Source organism: Oryza sativa, chromosome 7, assembly GCF_034140825.1.
Source record: "Oryza sativa Japonica Group chromosome 7, ASM3414082v1".
In the NCBI taxonomy this organism is placed as follows: Eukaryota; Viridiplantae; Streptophyta; class Magnoliopsida; order Poales; family Poaceae; genus Oryza; species Oryza sativa.
In genome coordinates, this window is record NC_089041.1 from 834,335 (window position 1) to 847,949 (window position 13,615).

Consider the following 13,615-nt stretch of genomic DNA (forward strand, 5'->3'; position numbering starts at 1 on the left):
TAACTGTAACTTGACAAATTAAATGGTTATGTGCAGAACTTGTTATATTTTAGGATTGAGGTTTTTTTTTCATAAGACAGTAAACGACAACATTTAAAAAGACGTTGGATATAAAAGAAAGGGCTTTCATATCGATATATATTAAGAGAGTAGTGAGTGCATTCGTTGGGATTTGAACAGAGGCTGTAGGGTGCACCACCGCAGACCCTGCCTAATGCGCTAGGCGCAGTTCTCCAACGACAACATTTTAATATAGGCCTATTATATTATTGGCTATAATTTAAATGCGATCGAACCGATGGACTGGTAGTCCAAGGTTAAATTCGAACGTGTGCTATGTTTCCAAGAGAAATTCATTTAATTTGGAGATTGGTTTTATGTGTGTTGGCAACAACTTCAATTTGAGTGTACAAAATCGATGTATAGTTGCAGGAACTTTCGGGTCAAACTAATCCATATGTAGGATCCCATGGATGAGGACGACGACGGTGCTTCAAGCACTACAACCTCCCTAAAGTAGGTGTCATTATTACATTTTCTGCATTTAATACCGATCCACCGCTCATTCTCGACCACGCGGCAGCGCCCAGTCTGACGCCTGCAGCCGCCTCACACGATCATCCCTCTAAGCTTAGCGATCTCCCCTCTCTCCCCAACCCCCCTTCCCATCATCACTCCAACCCGGGACCCTGAATCGTAACTCGCCGGATCATCACCGGTTGGTGAAGCTGGAGGAGAAAGACCAGGGATCGTCAGAGCATGAATCACGAAGCAAATCCTAATGTTAGAAATTTGCAATATTTTGACCTAATTTTCTGCCAATAGACATTTAAAAATTCTCTTTTTTACCATCATTTAAATTATTTAACATCATCCCGTACGATATAATTTGCAGTTGGTATACCATTGCAACTCATGGGTACATAATAACTAGTTAAAAAAAAAAGCACACGAGTACGAGTTGATCATATGTACGACTGGGCCCCCACTTGCAGGCGTGACAGGGGGGATTTACTATCAATAAATCAATATCCAAACTACACCCTAGACAAATTTAATTATATAGCAAAAATATATGCAGATAGTTAATCCGAGCCGTCGATCCGCGTGTGGAGGGCAGATCGAGAAGAGACGTACGAGAGAGATGATACAGTATATAATTAGCTTCAATATTCTTTTAGCTAGCTAATTAAGCTTTTTGTGCCCTAAATCTAATTCATCTGATCGATCTGATGGCTAATTGCCTGCGGCGATCTCTCGCCTGCGCCCTAATTCGTCGTCGCACCGCGTCAGCGTCGGCGACTCATCCCCTTGCCCTCCGGCAGCACTTCCCCGCCGGCCACCGCGCCTTCTCTTCGTCGTGGGATCCGGTCTCTAAGGTGAGATCGACGCAGCATATACGTACACCCCTTCTATATCTAGCTAGGGCATATATATGTTGCAGAGAAAATCGTTTTTTCTAGTAGTGGATCTTTCCCCCAGAAAAGAGGAAAATGTTTCAAATGTAATTATAGTACAATTAATATATTATAGTGTAACTATGTTGTAACCATATTAGTATAATTATAATATAATTACATTATAGCATTGTTACTTCTATGTAAAATTTCCTTTGTAAGAGTTATAGAAAGTTATGTAAATTATTTACTCTTTTTAATTTATATAGAAAATTATAAAAGTTAAATTTAACTATTGTATAGCTGACAGTGTAATTACACTATAACTCTACTCTACTAGAATTATATTTCAAAGTTTTCCACCTAAAATACTTACATCAGTTTGTTGATAGCCCTTTAATTAATTTTCTCCTTGTTTTTCATAAGTTTAACGGGGGATATTATGGCTGATGACACTGGTGGAGAAACCATCTTTGGTCGGTCGGCCGAAATCCACAATAGTCGCAGTTCCACTACAAACCGGGACTAAAGATCATCTTTAGTCCCGGTTGGTGACTACAGCGGGCATATTTGATCTTTAGTCCCGGTTGGTGTTACCTACCGGGACTAAAGATGCGGTTCTAAATCTGTCAGACCTTGTCAGGCCCTCTGAGATCTTTAGTCCCGGTTGGTAACATCAACCGGGAAGAAAGCGCATGCACCAGTCCACCAGCCCACGCACAAGCGCATGTGCAGCCCCCCTCTCTCTCCATCTCCCATCCTTATCTCTTTTTCTTCTCCTTCCTTATCTCCATCCTTTCCATCCTTCTCCTTCCATCCTCTCCCCTTGCTCTTCTCTCACCCCCTCTCCTCCTCCCCTCCCCCTCTTCCCCTTGCAGAGGCAGCCGGCGGCGGCGCGATGGAGGCCGGGCGCGGGATGGTGGCAGCCGGCCAGCGGCGGCGGGGGGATGGGGGCCGGGCGCGGGCTGGCGGTGGCTTGTCGGCGGCGGCAGGATGGTGGCCGAGCGCGGGCCAGCGGGATGGAGGACGGCCGGCGGCGGCCCGGCGCGGGCCGGCGGGATGGAGGCCGGTCGCCGGCGGCCTCGCCTTCCCCTCCTCCAGATCCAGCCGGAGGGGAGGCGGCGGGATGGAGGACAACCGGCGGTGGCCTGGCATGGGACGGCGGGATGGAGGCCGGTTGCCGGCGGCCTCGCCCTCCCCTCCCCCAGATCCGGTCGGAGGGGAAGCGGCGGGATGGGTGGCCGGCCGGCGGCGGGATGGGAGGCCGGCCGGTGAGTCGATTTTTTTTTTGATTTTTTTTAATTTGTGGTTTGGATGTTTTGATTTGTGAATGAATCTATGAATCGGATTGTGAATGAATCTGTGATGTTGTGAATGAGGGTGTGACTCGATATTGTCAATGAACCTGTGAATCAATATTGTGGATATATTTGTGATGTTGTGAATGAATATGTGAATGGATATTGTGAATGAATTTGTGGTGAATCTGTGAATCGTGCTGTGGAGTTGTGATGTGGATTTGGGGTTTGATTTGACGATATGCATACCACTCGATTCGGGAGAAAATAAAAAAGAAAAAAAAGGATCAGCTGATAGACTGCCGCTACCCTCTCTTTAGTCCCGGTTGATAGGGATCTTTAGTCTCAGTTGGTGTTATCAACCGGGACTAAAGATCGATCTTTAGTCCCGGTTTTTTCACCCAGGACTAAAGATAGCGATCTTTAGTCCCGGATTGGTAGTCCCGGTTTGAAAACCGGGACTACAGGGGGGTTACGAACCGGGACTAAAAAGCACTTCTCCACCAGTGTGACGACTAATATGGCATGACCAACTTTATTCTCTTGGTTGTTTGGCTAAAGTAGGAGAACACTCTCTATAGAGATTTAATTTACCATACGATACTCCAGTACTAGGTACTAAGAGATACTAGTACTATAGTCTCCTACCGTAAAATTCGGTATATATCCTTGTGCGTACTACACCTAAGCTGAGGAAATACTATTTTTTAATTAAAAAAATACCTATCAAGTACCATAAAATCACTCATTTATATTTTATATGAATTTGGATATTTTTCTTTGTAGGTTGATAAGTGTCTCAATGATCTAAAAAGAATAGATGTCGGAAGGCTGGAGGAACATCTTAAGAGGTATCATGTGTGTGTGTATATGCATCCATGAGTACTTGAAACTTTACATATTGTTGCTTTATGTCCTGTAATGTATGTCTTATCTTTTGTATTATTAAATGTCATATATACTAATATTATTTATTTCCATTTGCTCCTAATTGTTCGAATTCGTAGCATCTATGACGCACGTGTGGAGATAGGGCTTGATGGTTTTCGGTGGTCTCGCGACATGTTTTTAGCCATTTCATCGAGCATCTTTATTGGTGCCATGTGGGGTGCATATGGACCGTACCGGAAAGCGTTCTTTCGTTTGGTTGGTATTGGCAACCGCCCAGATGAACAGAGCCCCGGTTCTTCGTCCAAACCAAGATGATCGAACTGATGAGCCCTGACAACGACCAAGACTTCTAGCTAGACAAATTTGAATTTGTTGTATAGGACAGTTTTAATTAATTTACTCCTTTGTTTAGTAGTATATGGAAATTTATAGATCTCTCGCGAGCAATTTTCTGTACTGATTTTGCACAAGCTATTAGTACCTCCGTGTTTGCATTTTTTTTGTGTCATTCTAACTATGTCAAGGGGGAGAAAAGAGAAATATGGTTATCTTTTTGAATGACCAACACCAGACAATACCTACAATACCTACACACATAAAAACTAGAGTAAAAACTAGAAGGCAATTGCCAGAAAAGCAAAAAGAGCCTCATCACGCACCGATAATACTTACACACATAACCCGTAAGGAGGCTAGCAACAAAGAAGCTACAACCAACAAATATGAATTTGAATCACTTCCGATCGTACCCATTCTAATCAAGGATGTTATAATTCCTACAGTATATTAGTTAATTTTGAGCTGTGACCTCTGACTCAATGGTGCTAATTTGTTTTAGGGAACAGTATGACTGATGGATATATAAATATTCATTCATGCATACATTTGTCGATTCGAAAGAAATCAGGACATACACCGGAACCATTCACAAACAATGCAACAGATAATTAATCATAATGTGAACACTATATTATGAGAATTTTTACACTCTAGCAGAGGAGGGCGGTACCAAATATGGGCTAATGAAATAGGATGATCGGACGGCCGTCACATATCAAGTAACTAGCGGTAACGACGCTCACCTCACCCGGTACAAACCCTTCAAAGGGTAAAATCGTAATTTCATATTTATCCTTATCCTTGTCGGAAATGCTTGTGCTCGATCGGCTGAGGCTCCCAGCGCTCGACGCCCCATGCACCCGTGCCCCTTCATCTTCTCTTCTCATAGCTCCATCGCACATTGTATGAGCAAGAATGTCACCACCGGCAGTGAGAAGGAAGGGCTAGCTGGCCATGAGGCAGTGTTGGAGCTAGGGATTGTATCCAGCTGCCCCAAACCTAAGGGGCGCTAGATCTGGTGTCGCCACCCCCAAGGGTGCTAGCTCCAGCGTTCCCCACCTTCCCAACGTTCCTCCACCCACAGCCACCAGGGTTCTCTTCCTCTAGCCAAAGGGAAACTTGGTGCGCATGGAGATCCACGAGGTCGTCCACCAAGCCACGGCCCCCAAACATTTCCTATGGCAGGAGATCGACCTGCCGATGGCATCCTCGCCACAGCCATGCCATCGGCAGTGGTGGTCTGCCACGATTGAAAAGTTCAACTCATCGAAAATGGCAAGTCCTCTTACTTTCTAACACCTGCGTTTTTTTCCTTATTGTCAAGGTCAGTGTGTCATGGTTATGGATACCACATGCCTAATAGTAGTTGACTAAGCTCGGCAGGGCCCACCATATACCAAGTTTTATACGGAATCAGACCTCTTATATAGAAGCAGTTCCAGATAAGGAAGGACAAAAGGAGTTCTATATAGAAACTACAAAGACTACTCGGATTGTATCCATATTGGTCTCCCTAGTTCTACTTGGACAAGGGGACATCTATGTGTATAAATACAAGACCCCCTAGGAGGGGGGGACACATGAACAATCAAGATAGACACAAACCAATACAAGCTAACACGCGCCAAGACATGCCACCGGATATCGACATCAGATATATGCCTAGATAGACTTAATCCGGTGCCTGCGGAGGCCGACAAGAGGAATCTAGCGCTATCTCTGGTCCCGTCGAGTATGGATTCAAGGAGGAAGACTACCCTATTGTCGACTAAGTGATGGTATGGTATTCTAGGCCGCCAACTCGACAACGGTTAGATAGGTTATCCCAAATATTGTATTGAAGTGATTATGATTAATAAGAGCAACACCGGTTTCAGCCAACAGGAGTAGGGCTATTACCTGTCAGATAAGGGGTCCGAACCTGTACAAAAATATTTGTCTCCATCTCTCTTACTTCAATCTCACATATACCCTAGCACCAACAATCCCCATACTATGCAAAATACCGTAGTCGTAATCTCAAATGTCGACACAATGAACTTATCCTAAATCCACAGCACAATTGGATCACAAGGACGTTTCTGTATAGTCACACTTCAAGCTAAAACACACAGGATTTCAAATTAGATTTCACATACTTGAAGCGATATATGGATTGTAGTTCTATATATCATATATATTTACAACTCAAAAGATTTCAAATTAGAGAGTGTTGTCGAAAGACAACTGCTCACGTCGAAGGACGTGGTTCACACAGTAGAAGAGTGGAATAGTAAAGTAATTTATTGAATAATGGAATTTTTCTTGGGATCCCCCTATTACATACCCCTAGGGGGCTATTTATAGTCTTAGTACAAGCTCATGCACCCTAGAGTTAATATATGTACAGGGGAATTTACGTGGCCGGATACTCTTAAGATGGGACATTTATGAGGGTAAATAGTGCCCATTTGGCTCGGGGCCCCCTAAGTGGGCCTCCAAGTTGACCCAATTATGTCGAATGGCATTTTTGGGCCGTGTGGCCCTTTGGGCCTATTGGCGAAGATGTCCAACCACCTGGCGAATCCCTCCTGCTTCGCCCTATAGCTTCATCCTAAGCGAAGACTTCACGGCGAGTCCCTTAGGCATGATGGCGAACCGTCCTGGCTTCGCCCTAGGTGAACGCCTTGGTCGTTGACCGGTGCTTCGTCGGTATAGTGGTTTCGGCAGCTTCGGTCGAAGGCCCGCGTGACATGCCTCCAACAGAGGACTGAAAGTTAGTAAGTTTATTTTGCAAGAAATCAAAGATGTTGTGATGCAAACTATCCATTGGCAAAGTTATATTCGTCAAAATCTGATATCTATGAAATGCCATGTTATAACATGAGTTTTATGGGAACACACATATGCTGTTTTGTCTCATGCTCTATGGGTGTTATATCCTTTTGTATATCTAGCACTATGTCTAAAAAAAACTATTTCGGCCCAATGCTACCTTCCACTTAAAACAAAAACAACAATTAAAATCTGCATTTTACATATCACTATCCTGATAGAGCTCTTCAGGAAAGCAATCTTAGATTCCGTGTTCAACTTAACAATGGTTGCTTCTAGCCAGGCTGCTATATTGGACTACTTTGTAATTCGAACCTTACAAGTGTTGATTTTATTTCAGGTTTTGGTGATTTGGACCAAAATATGTTTGAAGGTGCACTCAATCACTTTGCATTTTGTGGGCTCAAGCCAAGGAGTACGTTACGAGGTTTTTGGCCTATGGGTATATATGTAACATGTGATGTGTACTTGGGAGGCTGTAGGTTATGGATATATGTAACCTGTGTTGTATGTGAAGCTATGTGCCTATGTATGTTTTCAAGTTCTTTGGGGGAGGGGGGGGGGGTTAAATGTGATATTATGTGTATGAATGTTTTGTGATCGAAGTTCTTATAACCCGCTTGTTATGAATGTCCATGAATGTAGGGGAGGTTATGCCAAATTTTTTTCATAAATTTGGGACTTGGTATAAATGGGTGCCAAATTCTGGTACTTGAGGTCATGATGCCAAATTTAGGACTTGTTCTATTTCATTGTAGAGGAGAATAGAAACAATAGTGTTGGCCGGCTAGTAGTTATATGAGGCCTCTTATTTGTCAACAAAGAAACTCCTGAATCTCGATTCCATTGTCACGGGTATAGCAGTTCTTCCACTATATCATTCATTAGACATTCATATAATTCCAGAATAAGTTAATTTAACAGATTTATAGGTACTGCAGCAATGATTTACATGAATAACACATGAAGCAGATAGACAAAAACAATTTCGACCACAGTTGATACGTTCAAATATCTCGATACAAATTCTGCCACCGAGAACTAGGTTCTAGCCATGAGAATCTAGGCTGCATAGACTACGTACAACATAACGTAATGCACAACAGAAATCAGATGCGACAGAACAAAGGCAGGGTGATGTGTCCCTGATGCTGCGGAGCAAGATGCAGGTTGCCGAGCGCCCGAGACACATTGGGGGTGGAGACTGTTGCACCTGCGGTGACACAGTCAGGCGCGTCAAGGGAGATGTAATCAGGAAATTAAGATGGAAGGAGCTCTGCATATTTATTTAGGGAGGAGAGAAAAGCGAGAAATTAAACAGTATTACATTCTTAGTTATAGGCTTTAGACAGACGAGATGGACGCGTATATATCATTCATATACAGTTATATCCAGAAAGACACATCAATTAATTAAGTTGTTGTTGGTATGAACTTTGGCCAGGGGATTGAAGCAAACTAATTTAATTTAGAACTGTTCCTAATTAAGGATTCTTAGCTGCTGCTGCATTCTTACAATCCTTCTTAAAGCGCTTCTGATATCCATCCATAATTAACATAATTGCACAAGAAGCAAACGGCCATGACGATGCAATCCCTCTAAAGGTTGGCGCTACAGAAGACGCACGCTTCTCCTTAGCCAATCTGCATGCAGATGTAATTAATTAATATGAGGCTTAATTAAAAAAAGGAAAGACGGTGAACTAAGAGCAAAAGCAAGTACAATAGCAGACTATAAGCTAACTATATATAAGCATATATCGAGAAGATAAAATAGGAAAGAAAAAAGTAGCGAGCTACATATTTATAGACAGCTGCAGAACGTACGGACTTCAACATATAATGTGCGTATGATTGAGGAATCATTTATTAATAGTGTGGTATATATTTATAGGTAACTATTGTATGAATTGGCTATAGTATTAAATCTACTATGATAATAATTAAGATGAAGCTTTGTTGCTTAGACAGATATGTAGAGACAATTAATTCAAGCACGCATGCGTGCGTATATGTATATTACTCCATAATAGTGTACTACGTACCTCTTAGTCAAGTCACGAAGTAATTGCCTTTTTGCCAAATTTTCGACATTCTTCAAGAGCAATGGATCGACCTGCTGCGTGCATAAAAGAAAAATATAATAAACTTTAAACAGGCATTACGTATTAGTAGAAAGAAAAAAAAGATACGATAAGTTTCATTAATTAGGCCAAAATTAGCGAGTACTGATCAGCTATAGGGACATACTACTATGAAAGACGAAGAGATTGGTTGATCGATCGGTCGAGAGAAATTAAGAGGCAGGCAGTGGTGTGACCTAATTAATTAAGGTAGAAGTACACGTACGGGCGCTGGATTACCTGATGATGATGATGATCTGATGCGTGGCAGAGGAGGCGGCGGCCGGTCGCCGCCGCCGATCGGCGGAGAGCAGCTGCGGCCATGGCGCACGCGGTGGTGCTTCCTTCTCTCTCTAATTATTTCTCTATCTAGGGTTTAATATAATTTGGTCGATATGATATTCTAGCTTAATTATTTTGCTATTTAATTAATTAGGGCCTTGGAGCCCGGCCCTATATATCTCGCCCGCTCGAGCCCATCAGTTGGCCCATCCAACCGACGTAAATAACCACCTGGTAAATTGGAATAGTTGATCCCCCAGTTCCCCACACAACACATTCTTTTTTTTCTTTTTCTTTTTCTTTTTTTTTGAGAACTAGTAACACACAATTAACACATTACACACGGGTTTCAGCTTTTCACGAATAGAACGCTCCATTTGTTTCGGTAAAAACCGAAACCCCAGAAAAGCCAAACCGACTTTAGGTATTTTTCCAAAAAAAAAGATCCTATTAATTAGACGTGCCAGTCATGGGCTCGATTGGTTGGACGAGAGCTATTAGTTATTAGGAATTATTCAGGGTGTAGAATAGATTTATTACTAATTATTATAGTAACTAGAAAAATTACAAGTACGTTGCGGTGCAAAGGAAAAAAAATAAAACTAAGATAAATATTAATCATTTAGGTTCAGTTTTTATATTCTAATCTCTTTAAAAAAGAATCAAATTACTTCAATTGATTTTGTTGAACTTAATTATACTCCATTAGTATGTAATTAACCACTTATAGCAAGAGCAATTAATATATCATGAGCATCTATCATTAAAAAATGACGTCGAAAAGAAACCTATACGAAACTTGAATCATAAAAAATGAACTTGGATCGAATAATAATTATATCTGAATGACATGCATCATGCAAGTAAATAAATGCAGAACGGGGAGAGGGAGCAGGACAAATTAGCAGCGTGAGATCGCGCTAGAGACAACGAGATTAAAGCTTAATTAATTAAGGTTGCGGTTCATTGGCAGCAGATTAGCACATGTACAAATAGATATAGATCGAGAAGAGATAGAGATTAATACTCCATTGAGTGAATTTTAGACATGTACGTACAAATTAATTTAGCGACCAAATTATCAACTTGTTGGAGCTTTACATACCTTTTTTTTTTCTAGATTCAACTTTACCTACATAATAATTTCATCCTTAATCCTTGCAGCAATGAACTAGGTGACCAATTAATGTTGTAGTAAATATTGATAATTTAGTTATTAAATTTGCATTTCTCTAAATTTTACTCTAGTTAATTAATAATTAGTTTTTCTCTTACAACAATCAACAGGGAGATCGAGGCGTGACGGTGGATTTTTTTTTTAAACACAAACAACTTTATTAAGTAAGAACAGATATTAGGGGATAAACCCCAGTACACAACAAAGGATAGTAGCTGAAAGCATTAGAGACAACCCTAAAGAAAGAGGATTAACCAAACTATGGAAGCCTTCCAGATGTAACAAAATAGCAGAAAAAGGAGCAAGCCGATAGGGAGCTGCGTTGATGCCGTGACGATTGTAGAGCCACGACGTCTTAAAACCGCGACGACTGCTACCTTGGGCCTCAGTTGAATTGCACACCGCTTGACAAACCGTTGATCCCCTTTGGTTGCCTTCACGGGAACGGCACAAGATCGAGGATAATTGTTGAGCCATAGATTTTGGTGCGAGCATCACCGGATTCAGCGAAGCATCCCCACGGGATTCGTCATTGAATCTGAGGAACTCTAACAACAACCCTGATAATGAAAATTGCACAGGGGTTCCGAGCTCAACCCGAATGACAAACTATACGCGGTTTCTGCTGCTAGGAAACAAAAGAGAGGGCCAAACCATAGACCAGCCAACCATCAACAATGGGGCATTTGAGAGGTTGCCAATTGACTTATGTCTTGCTGTGAGGACGACGATGGCTAAGAAGGAGGTGACCTGCAACTTGGAACCACAAGAATCTAGCCGAAGCAAACACCCAATCACAAAAATCCCAAAGACATTGACTTGGAGGAGATTGTCGTCATCTAACCAACCATGGCTGCTGCCAACAGAGGCAGAGGCTGCAACAGGGGCAGCGCAAGCTGGGGCGCAGCAGACGACAGGAGCACGACGAAGGGAGACGACGACCGCAGCGGCACCGAGCGCCGTGCACACGCTGTCGCCACTGCCAGCGCAAGCACGACGAAGGGAGACGATGACCGCAGCAACGCCAAGGGCGGCGTACACGCCGTCGCCACCTCCAGCACAAGTACAACGGAGGGAGACGACGACCGCCACAACGCCGAGCGCGACGTAGTTGCCACCACCAGCGTGTGCCCACACGCACGCAGGGCACCTCCAGCAACCGCCGCTGGAACCGCCTCCATCACCACCAAGGTAACTCAGATCTGGAATCTTCACCACCCTTTGGGACCAAAGCGGGAGGGTGAATCCCCCACCAGAGCTTCGATTCCCCATCATAGAGGCACAAAGCCACCAGCTCCAACCACCACCGCCATCAAGGACCACCACACCGGCCGCCACCATGGGAGGCAACACCGGCAAACTCTAGGACACGAGACTAGCTACGAACAGGACAAACCTGACTAAATACTACTAGGGGAAGGTGGCCGGACCCCTCCTCCAACCCTCGCCGGCGGCGAACCATCGGAATCGAAGGGGAAGAGGGGCCGGAAGGGAGAGATTTTGGAGAGGTTACTGTAGAGAGGAAGGGGAACGAGAGGAGGCGAAGGGACGAGAGAAGCGACGGTGGATTCATACATGAGAACAATATATCTCCTGTGTGTGGGCTGTGGCCTCCATCTCCTTGCACGTGTACTGTTAGGGGCTGCTTCATTTTGCACGTGTACTCATGCGTGAAGCTATTCTGTAGTCGTGTTGTAGTGTGTGTGCATGTGCCTACATAATAGAGAAAAAATAGTTACTAGGCCATTTACAAGAAAATATGATAACTATATAGTTTATTAATTATCCAATAAAATTATGTCTTATATATAGGTTGCAAATTTACATAATTAAGCATTATATCAAATAATTAGTGAATGAATGATCGAACACTATTATTACAGTTTATATATATGGAACACACAAGAGAGTCATAATTATGAAAGAGTTTGTTACAATATTGTTCTTCATGTTATTGCTTTCTTAGAAAAAAACGAAAACAAAATCATATGCAAAAATAGGAAATCATAAGTGTACAATTAATTGCTTTTAGGTGTTTCCAGAAGCCACCTCCAAATAGTATCGACAAAGATAGGCATATCATCTCGGCCACATCTCGTTTCCGTCCAGCTATCTCTAGGCAAGCCACTAGTTGTGTCATGTGGCCGTTTTTTGGGTGAGCACCATTAGCTAGAGGCATCAAAAGATAATACTAGTAGTATATACTTTTAGCAGTGGAGTCCTAATGTCCTATCCATGGAGTGCAAACAAGCTAGCCATAAAAGCTAGTGCATGCTTCCCTTGAGACCACCTCCACCTTGGTCTAATTATTGCTAATTACTCTTTTTTTACACGTTCTTTAAGGCAGTTCCAACCCTCTATCTAGAATGGTGTCTATGACATTAACTATATTGCCATGTAGGACTTTTAACTTATGTGACACTATATTAATTAAGAGAGAGAGTGAAGAGAGGAAGAAACTGGGTCTCATGCAAGACAGCTTCAACACGAGAACCTATATACTAGACACTATCAAGTTTTGCATTGGGAGAGAATAGTGTCTTTATAATAGATGAAGAATAAATATGATTGATAGAGAAGAGAGATGATGTATTTATTAATGGCCCACTTTAAGAAACCATGGGTTGTAGATTGTAGTTTCTATTGTGATGTCTTATTGACATGGTACCATAGACACTGTTTATGGACACTATGGGTTAGGTCTGCCCTTAATAGCACACTTTCACATTGGTCTAATTATTGCTAATTACTCCTTTTTAACACGTTCTTTAATAACACACTTTGACTATGTTTTTAATAAATATGAAATTAGCATCAAATGAAAATATATCAAAATCTAAAATTACTGATATAACATGTATAATACATGGTATAGATATAGCTAGTACGTATGGTCATTAGTCAAGGGCTATCGAGTTTGATTTTGATAAAAAAGCATGGGACGGAAAGAGTAACTAACATAAATATCCTCATGCACTGCATCATGATTCAGCCTGCATGGCTCACTTGTGACGTGCATCATACTCCCTCGTCTCTAAATATTTAATTTGACACTATTGATTTTTTAAGCTTATATTTGACCATTCGTCTTATTAAAAACTTTTATAAAATATGTAAAGTTATATATATACATAAAAGTTTATTTAACAATGAATCAAATGATAGGAAAAAAAATAATTACTTAATTTTTTTAATAAGACGAACAGTTAAACATGTTTAAAAAAAATCAACGACGTTAAATATTTAGGGACGGGGAGTATATGCCAAGTACTTTTAGATATCATAATCAACTTT

General features: G+C 41.9%; 2 protein-coding genes across 2 annotated transcripts; both read right to left on the bottom strand.

Moving 5' to 3' along the window:
• Window positions 1–7,609: 7,609 nt before the first annotated feature.
• On the bottom strand, window positions 7,610–9,248 carry LOC136357306 (uncharacterized). The gene is made up of 4 exons (XM_066312366.1): window positions 9,103–9,248; window positions 8,785–8,855; window positions 8,256–8,383; window positions 7,610–7,952 (listed from the first exon to the last, which is right to left on the bottom strand). The coding sequence occupies exons 1-4, from the start codon at window positions 9,184–9,186 to the stop codon at window positions 7,849–7,851; spliced, it is 387 nt and encodes a 128-aa protein (XP_066168463.1). The 5' UTR covers window positions 9,187–9,248; the 3' UTR covers window positions 7,610–7,848.
• A 1,196-nt stretch (window positions 9,249–10,444) lies between these two features.
• Window positions 10,445–11,896, bottom strand: LOC4342250 (uncharacterized). The gene has a single exon (XM_015790762.3). The coding sequence runs from the start codon at window positions 11,660–11,662 to the stop codon at window positions 10,931–10,933; it is 732 nt and encodes a 243-aa protein (XP_015646248.1). The 5' UTR covers window positions 11,663–11,896; the 3' UTR covers window positions 10,445–10,930.
• Window positions 11,897–13,615: the final 1,719 nt, after the last annotated feature.

Coding starts and splice junctions, on each gene's coding strand:
- LOC136357306 (XM_066312366.1), bottom strand. CDS start 9,186: ATGGCCGCAGCTGCTCTCCGCCGATCGGCGGCGGCGACCGGCCGCCGC. Junction 8,384..8,784: donor CTTCGTGACTTGACTAAGAG/GTACGTAGTACA, acceptor ATCTGCATGCAG/ATTGGCTAAGGAGAAGCGTG. Junction 7,953..8,255: donor GAAGCGCTTTAAGAAGGATT/GTAAGAATGCAG, acceptor GTGTCACCGCAG/GTGCAACAGTCTCCACCCCC.
- LOC4342250 (XM_015790762.3), bottom strand. CDS start 11,662: ATGGTGGCGGCCGGTGTGGTGGTCCTTGATGGCGGTGGTGGTTGGAGC.